This window comes from Montipora capricornis, chromosome 11, assembly GCF_036669925.1.
Source record: "Montipora capricornis isolate CH-2021 chromosome 11, ASM3666992v2, whole genome shotgun sequence".
In the NCBI taxonomy this organism is placed as follows: domain Eukaryota; kingdom Metazoa; phylum Cnidaria; class Anthozoa; order Scleractinia; family Acroporidae; genus Montipora; species Montipora capricornis.
The window spans coordinates 17,038,942-17,048,136 of record NC_090893.1 but is presented as its reverse complement, the minus strand read 5'-3'; the positions used below and the strand labels follow the sequence as shown (position 1 = coordinate 17,048,136).

General features: G+C 39.5%; 1 protein-coding gene across 1 annotated transcript in view; it reads right to left on the bottom strand.

The window, feature by feature from the left end:
- LOC138024014 (bone morphogenetic protein 1 homolog) overlaps positions 1-2,416 on the bottom strand; it is a 28,034-nt gene extending 25,618 nt beyond the window's left edge. The window contains exon 1 of the mRNA XM_068871105.1: positions 1,946-2,416. Within this exon, the coding sequence (XP_068727206.1) occupies positions 1,946-2,217 (272 nt within the window). The 5' untranslated portion in view covers positions 2,218-2,416. The remainder of the gene's footprint in view (positions 1-1,945) is intronic.
- Positions 2,417-9,195: the final 6,779 nt, after the last annotated feature.

Genomic DNA, 9,195 nt, shown 5'->3' with positions numbered 1-9,195 from the left:
GTGACTGCAATGTTCGGCAAACCATTCAATCTGAATATCTTTTATTCAAATTTCCAGTTGTTTAACTTACAACTTTTTTTGTAAATAGATTGTGTTGTTCACAGAAAAAATTTGTGTGGCCATGTCCTATGGGATTTACATTTGATTTCCTTGGTGCCATTTACCTTTATCACTCAACGGCCATTTTTGAGACCGTGAATGTCTAGCCTCAGACTGAATGAGAGGTTAGACATGAAAAATCTCTTCTTTTGGGTGATATGAGTTTATTCCGACATGCCAGAAAATGTGTTTCAAAACGTGTTGGAAACTTGGTATTCAGAATGATACTGCTTGTTTCAAACTTCTAACAAATTAAGCTATTGTTTGGTGAAGTACCCACAAAAACGTAGCTTCACCGGAAATCTTTGCCAACCAATGCAGCACAGCGTCAACAACTCGCAGGGTCGCTCGAGGGTCCGAAGAGAGATCCCTGAAGAAGTTTTGACAAAATCTTTTTTTCTGCTGGATATCCAACAATTTGGATGGGACCCAGGACGATAAAGCTTCGGACAATTCACCACGTACGAAAGACGATGCAGACAAACTCACAAGGAAGCTGTTGGCTTACTCTTTGATTATGATGATTACATGGTTCAAAGTTGGCAAAATTCTCAAACATTCACTGTAATTATTTTAAGCCCTGTTTGTGCCCCAACCAATATGGCATCAAAAACCATGAAAAGGTCCATTCGGAAGATGTCCAGGGGTTTCAGTAAATTTTGAAGTAGCTAGGCAGCTGGTTTAAGTTGAGTTAAAGCCGACTCATCCCCCAGAAAATTTTGAAATCTGCAAGCTCTGAAATGCGATTTCCAGCGTTCTGGGTACCAAATTGAGTACATGGGTAAAGAAAGATTTCTCATCAACAGCCACACTGAGTGTGCAATTAAGCACATTCTTTTGATAACTTCAAGCAAAGAAAGATTTGGAAAACCATTTCAAAAGGAAAATTAATAATTTAAACGTTACATGACCTTTTGACAACATCATGTCCGCAATACTACCAACTTCAACCTACCGTGAATGGCAAACTTTCTTGCATGTTTTTTCAAGCGCGAATTGAAACATTTTGGTTTGTCTAGACAAACCGCCATAATTAATTTTTGTTTGGTCAACCCGAGCATCAGTTCTGTCGAACAATAAGAATATGAAATTTTAATCTGAACGAACGAAAAGGCTAAACCAATGAAACTAAACAAAAAAATTTACTGTTTTAGTGGAAAACAAGTCTTGATGCAACGATCAGTCAATAACAACCTGTTTTGCATAAAACGTCTTGGTATGTTTGTGGACATAACTAAACCTTATTGTAATAAAAGGCAACTGTTGGTCTAAGCAAAAATGCAGAAAAAGGTTCCCTGTTCACTGTAGCTCCAAGAAGGCAGTATCAAATCTGATAATTATTTTGAAATTAAGGTTTAACAAAAGTACAGTTAAGTCCATCAAAAACGAATTTTACTACAGGTTTGAAGCAATCCTTCAATTAATTAATTATTTAGGGCAAAAAAGTAACCCACTTCTCTGAGCGAAATAGCCGACGTCCGACTGTCGGTGCTTCTTGAAACACCTGGATATCGTTGACGTCACGTATTGCCATTAATGTGCCAACCAGACCGTCACTGCCCGTCCAAACAAAGAGTCCTTTGTTCTGTGGTTGGCACATTTGAATAATAACGAAAGCAATGTTTGTAAACAGATATCTTCCAAATGCTGAGTTCAAACTATTAACGATGTTAACTTCTCCTAGGAGATAATTCTGAAAACCCAAATCTAAAAAACGAAATGAAGGCGCTTCTATATATAGACGAGATATGAGTTAAAATAGCATACACAGCCGCTTCAGTAAACAAGAAATGGCTGGTTTCGATTCAAATCAACTCAAACATTTTGAACGTAGTTTTTAACTTACCCAACGAATATTTCCAAAGAATCCTCCGTACAGTTCGGCATGGTACCAAGTACGGACAGGGTTATGAACTCTAGAATTATTCTCAGACCAGGATTAAGAACGATATTGTATTCACAAACCATGTTGTTCCCATATGATTCCGCCGTGTTGAAACCAGGAGAATGGAGCGTTCCTTGAGGTTCATTATAATCCCGTCGTGGACAAGAGGATGAAATGACAAAGTATTGGAAGGAAAGTATTGATATCAACACAGGGATTCTTTTTGACATCATCTATACAGCACAGACGACAAAAGAGAAAACGGATGACTTGTTTTTTTTTCTAGTTCAGAAAGGAGTGTTCTTCCCGATCCAGTCTCCTCTCTCTTCCAATTCTAGTTGGAAATTCTTGGAAATGGGAACGGATGGCGCAACGGATAGAAATGGAATTTCTTTACCCACAGAACACCCAATCTTCCATCTAGACGTACCCAGAGTCATCGAGCTTTTTGGTCAGCGGGTGACCTCTGGGATAATGGACTTGAACTATTTTTTTGATTGGTCGCATAACAATGGCAGTCTGACAGTAAGTAATTCGGAAACCCCAGAATTTAAAAGGGAAATTCAATGTTTAAAACTAGTTTCAGTGCTCTACAGTACCAGGAGCCCATCTGGAGTGTGCAACTTCCATACAGCGTCTGTGAAACGGCGTTTTCACAAGTAGGTTTATTTTTAGACTAGCCCTTCCCGCGAAGTAGGTCAAAAAACAAAGGCAGTTCCGGTTCGGTGACCCTATGACGTCAGCTTAATTTCTTGTAATTGGTCATCGGGCTCCTGTGGGAGTCTCATTCGCGGGAAATTCAATCTAAAAATAAATCGGTCCGTGAAAACGCCGTTACACGAACACAGTAGAGTTTTAGGCTCCGGGTCATGGGTTCCTGACAGTACCCGAAGAAAAACCTCTAGGAGCAAGGAGATAACCAACAACAAACTCAACCAACATATGATGCCGGGACCGGGAATCCAACCCGGGCTACATTGGTGGAAGGCACATTGGAGGAGCATATAAAGATACATACTAAATACATCATATTTAAAGATATACTAATTATAAAGAAAAGTCGCTGTACAAAATGCGGCCCTGGATTCTCTTTTGCCAACCAGTAAACTCAGTGGTACGGATAAAATCAGGTAGCGCATTCCGCAACTTAGCTGATATGTAAGAAAAAAGAACTAAGAAACACAACTGTTTGATCTAGGTTTATTGAGGGACATGCCTGAAAAGAGGATGGCAGAGAAAACGTACTTTTCATATAGGCAGGAAAACCCTAAAAAAGAAAAAAAAAAAGAAAAAAAACCATACTTTTATAAAGTAATATGAGGAGATTTTGAATGCGCTTATTGCATAGAGATGTAGAGTTTAACTTTAGTAGTAAGAGAACAGGTAATCTGCAAATATAAATCTGGTTTTTCTCTTAATTTACATTATACCGTCCCTTTGCGGCGAGGATCGCAGCGAAAAAAGCACAAATTTGTCGTGAATTTTCTATGACAAAAATTTGTTCAGAAATCAAAAGTCTACGTTAACTGCACACACCAGGGTTACTGCTTAGTATCTGGCTAGAGATCGTCTTCTCACTTTTTCCTCCGGCCGCGCCTCAGTCATTTGATGAGGGCCAGTCTCGTGCTTCTCAAGTTGACTCCTTCATGCCCAAAAGAATTCTGGGTAATTCTGCCATTCCATGACAAGGGAAGACACCCGATTGTCATTTCATATAATTTTTTATAAGTGTCGGGCCACCCAGTCCTACCAGCAAAATACAGCCTCGATTGAAGTTTTTAGCTTTCAAAACTTGCCCAAATAGCCCTTATTCACGATAGCCGCCATGTTGGTTTTCAAATTGTCATGCAAATTAGCCATGTGTTATGCTAGGGGGGCAAACATTGGAATAAAGGCAAATTGCGGAAAATCGGCAATAAAAGTACATTTTAGAATTTAGAATTAAGTACCTTTTACAATAATATTATATCTTTTGATTGCCTCCGACATTTTGACTTTCTACTTCGTTATCTGCTCAATTTTCGCTAAAAGATCATCGAAGTAACTTGTGTACGCCTTCTATTTTACTCCTTAGGTGATAAACATTCAATGAACGTGAAACAAATCACCTGTGTGGCTAAGATGTTCGTTATAACCTCTAGAACTTGAGTTGTTTGCCCCCTCTGAAGTGTGTAGCTAATTTGCATGATAAAGGCAAATCCAATATGGCGGCTATCGTGAATAAGGTCTATTGTATCGGTAGGTGGTGGAATTCGTCACAGAAAGGCTAGAGAGACAAGTTCACTCGTTAACCGCCATGTTTACAACAGAGCATTTTAGGTGTCCCAGTCTGCGTGAAACCATCTCTCACCTCTGGCTCGAGAAGAGCAGACACGCGCGCTTCTTACCTTACGAGTTTTATATGCCTCATTCCTTGTAACTGAACCAGCATCTTAATTTCTATGTATCGGAGAGCCAAAAAATTTACGCATGCGCGGACGGAATGTTTGAACAAGAGAGAAAAACGCAGTACCTCCAGACACCGGCGCTGGAGCGTCGTACCAAACGAGTCATCCCGGGATTTCGGCCCGTGCGATCGCTTTTGGACGCAGTTGGCCCTTCGCTGCTTTCTGCTACCGACCTTGCCTCCCGGTACGGCATTGAGGGAGAGATATGTCGGCCCCTAAACCATATGTGACAAATCCCACGCCTACTCACAGCTCCAAACCGCCCTTGTCAATTTAACGTAAGAATTCGTTGGCTTAAATATACAAGGGAAAAGTCATTTTATCTGACATGTGGTAAGCACTGAAGGTCGCAGATTACAAAGTGTGCGCACGCGCCCTACTAAAGTTAACATACATACATGCGTGCGTAAACTTTATTTCATCTCGAATTTCAGACTAACTACAAGAGCTAATTCAAATGATCCGTGGGGTATGAACATTTGTTTTATTTTTACGAAGAAGAAAAATTAGAAAAATGTAATTCGACTGTTTTTATGACGTGGTATGCCTGTGGCATCCCACTTAATAAACACCACATTGCTGATTCACAACCGATGGCTTGATTTCTTTGGGTTGATTTTACCCCAATTTTTTATAGTTATATGTTAATGCTTACATTTATATTGTAGTTATTTAAAGCGTTGTGTGAGCAGGATCGAGAAAGAACGCAAAACAAATTCGGAAAACTCTTACCAACTTCTGAAGAGAAATTTGTTTTCCGCTTTTTAATTTTTTATTGTTTTGTGTATCATCGTGGTGCCGATGCCGTTTTTCTCGATGCGAAGTTTTCATGTCTTTCATGTCTTTCCGAGCGATCTTGAGATTTGAATTACTAACGATTGATGTATCTTCTTATAACTGATGGCACATTTCCGTCACCGGTATCCTCCGTTCCACATTGTACGAAAGCGATCGTAAAACGCTTGGAAAATTGGTTCCTCGAATATTGAATTTAACGCGCTTTCCTGGTTAATTTCTTATGTTGTTTCCCTACCAACTTGCGGAAATAAGGCATTTTTATTTTCATCTAAATGTTAGCGATTTATGGACGATTCAAAATTTGACCAAAATCGCTTCAGGAGCACCCAACGTTAATTTTCGGAAAATATCTGTTTGGAGGACGATCTGAGACTTCGGAACGTTTCTTGTAAAATAATTATCTTGCTTACCTGCCTGTCCTAGGATTTCCGAACATCCAAAAAATGGTATAATTGCCCATTTTTAAAGGATTTTTACCCTAAAAAGCTCACCTAGAATTTTCGGGAGCCTTTTTTTTGACTGAAATTTGCGAAAAGGTTTTTGATCCCTATAATTTTCAGATCTCTAGCCTTTCAGCTAGGAAATCCGAACAGATGAAAGAATTTTAGGGGATAAAAATATGCCTATATCTACCGTTTAAATACTAAAATGCGTTTAAGAATGCTATGTCTAAGTGGTTTTGAACTATATTCTCATTGGGTGCTCCTGTCGCTTTCATCCCTTGTCTATTTCTATACTGTTAGTGAATGTTAATGACCACTAGTGACAAGCCCACAGTCATTTATTGTATGCGCTTTTGTTTCGCGGATAGGATTTCAACGGCAGCGTAACACGGACGTTGGTATGCCTTTTTTTAAATCACGTACGACGATTCAAATCAACAAGATTGATTCGCGCTGCAATTGTACGGTGAATTTAACTGGAAAAACGGTCAAATAGGGCCTCTGCTCCCTGTGGGCGGGACTGAGCTTCAAGTAACGAAGGATGCTTTCCATTTGCTTTGCTTGTTTTGTTTCATTTGCTTTGAAATATAATTTTGGTATAAACAATTACATGATGGCAAGCTCTTTTTTTCAAATGCACGAAGCATCTGAATATTATCGCTACCATTAAATTATTCTCATAAAAGAAACGATCGTTTTCAATTTACAAAACATGTTTCGACATACTCATGTCATCTTCAGTTGCAAATGAGCTTTTCAACGGTTGTACATTTGAATTTATGTTAAGGTATGTTGCAAAATTACATGTCAGAACTTGCGTACAATTTAAATATGAAGTGTGAAATGCGCAGAAAACAAAAATAGCGCACATAGCAATAAAATAAAAGACAAAAGAACAACGTAATTAAAAAGAAAGAGACAAATCTAAATGCCTCAACTGCTGATTAAGGATGGGATTTTCCCACTTAATGTGCAATGCCTCTTTGATCTTAATTTGGAATTTTGAGGCGGCAGAATCTAAGATCGTGAAACATTCTGTGTTACAAGAGTCATGACAGGCCCTAGATGACTGCAGGTGTCTGTAAACATGCGAAGACTTGTCCGACAAGAGATGCTCACGAGCACGCGTACGTAGGTGGCGAGTGGTCTCGCCAATGTAGCTGGCATTACAGCCAGCACACGAGAATTTATAAACGACACGCGAACGTAGACCTTGCGGTACTGAATCTTTCACGCTGAACATGTTTCTAAGTTTAAATGTACTAAAGACCAACTTAATATCTAAATCAGCTTTGCAATAGTGTTTGAGTAGTTGTGTTTGAGTAGTTGCCTCAAAATTCCAAATTAAGATCAAAGAGGCATTGCACATTAAGTGGGAAAATCCCATCCTTAATCAGCAGTTGAGGCATTTAGATTTGTCTCTTTCTTTTTAATTACGTTGTTCTTTTGTCTTTTATTTTATTGCTATGTGCGCTATTTTTGTTTTCTGCGCATTTCACACTTCATATTTAAATTGTACGCAAGTTCTGACATGTAATTTTGCAACATACCTTAACATAAATTCAAATGTACAACCGTTGAAAAGCTCATTTGCAACTGAAGATGACATGAGTATGTCGAAACATGTTTTGTAAATTGAAAACGATCGTTTCTTTTTTGAGAGTTATTGTTACTCTGCTATCTTTACGTCCATTAAATTATTACATTTCCCAATAGTGAAAGGTTCTCAAATCGGAAGGAAAAAAACAATGGCTCGCATCAATCGAAAGAAAGAGAGTGCGTCAAAAGATAGTCCGGAATCTCTCAACTACAACTTAAAACTTAATTTAACGCATTGAATGCCTCTTAAACCGCTCCCCATAAACGAGTAAAATCGTGTGGCGTTAGACAGAGTAAAAGCTATGAAGTCTCACTCGCATGAGTCAATATTAAGTGTCAACTGCATTTTTAATTATCCCTGGGAGACTAATTAGAGACACTGTACAAAAATCAAATCAAATCGACTGTGATTACAGTAAAGTAATTGGCAAATTGCTTTGGTTTTGCATTACTTCAATCATTGATTGATTCAAAGTTCTCGTGCTACTTTTTCAACCAAATGAATCAGAAGTCAAACCAAAACCAATCGTGGCGCGTCCACATTTTCCCGCGTTTTGTGTCGGCTACGTGTAATTACTTCAAGTTTTGATTGGTTTACTGGATTGTCTACGTCCTTTTTGATTGGCCAAAGTAATTACTTTGGTTTTGGTTTTACGACACTCGATTGAAACTCGCTCTAAGGACGGTGCCTACTAATTCAAAGGCATTTTTGCGCGGTTTGCTGAAAATACGCGGGAAAAACAGATCTTAACTTAAGAAGTGTTATTGAAATCTTTTTTCGAAGATAATTAATCAACAATATCTGTAAAAAGCTCTAAAATACAAAGCAATGTATGGTCTTCTTTTCCAAATTGAAGCTTGATCACTTGCTACCTAAGTTCATCTTTCTCTGCATATTTTTAAACCGCGCAAAAAAATCCCTGTATTAATAAGCACCATCCCTTGGCCAATCCGAGTATCTCGAGATGCACAGAAGGTATGTGCAATAACAATAGTGGGCACCGTCCTTAATCGTGGGTTGGAATACCCGGGGAAAAGCTTCTTAGAGCAGATTAGAGGACCAACAAAGTCAACCCACATTTTAAGGCAACCTCGAGGACAAATTAGCCAGAGAAGAGAGACAATGCAGTATAATACATACTTAATGGACCACTTCCCATAGGGGCTTTTCAGAGCCAATGAAACACAATCAGCGAAATGACAGAACAGAACTAAAATAATAACTGTTAAGATCCCAACCGACCGGAGGCAAACCTGTTGGGTATTTACAAGTTTGGCCGATAAGTTGAGCCAGGGGCTACCAGGAACAAATTCAACGAGTGGTCAGAACTGGTCTCGAAATCGGGAACTCCAGATCTCAAGGCAAGTGTCCCAACCACCTGGCCGCACTGCGGGGATGAGGTTGATTTGAACTGAGGCAGAGACGAGAACCGAGAATGAGTGAATCGAACCAATCAAGTTGATTCTGTTGTTCCTTTGTTCGTCCCGGGAAGGGTTTCGTTATTCTCATTGGCCATTCTAAACAGTACGTGCAGAGCCGAAGAGCTCGTGGCATTCTAAAAATAGAAAGATACGCGCAAAGGTTGACTCATATGACTTGTATTGGAGAGGAAAGATCCTACTCATGAACGTCTGTCGATAATCTGTCACTTTTTACAAGGGGAGGGGCAAATAATCTGTGGGGGGGGGGGGAGGGGGAGGTAAAGGAGCGGGGCGGCTTAACAGTGTCAAAAGGACAACTGAACGTCAGAGTCCTAGAAAGCCCGGTCCGATGCCCTACCCACTGAGCGACCAGAACTCCTAAGGAGCTTGGTCATTTATCTGGGTCCTGGATGGACAGTAGGCCGTTTATACGAGAGAAAATAAGCCGCGGCTTACAAAAGACGCGAACACCCCGTATAAATGGTACAAAATCTACGTTCAC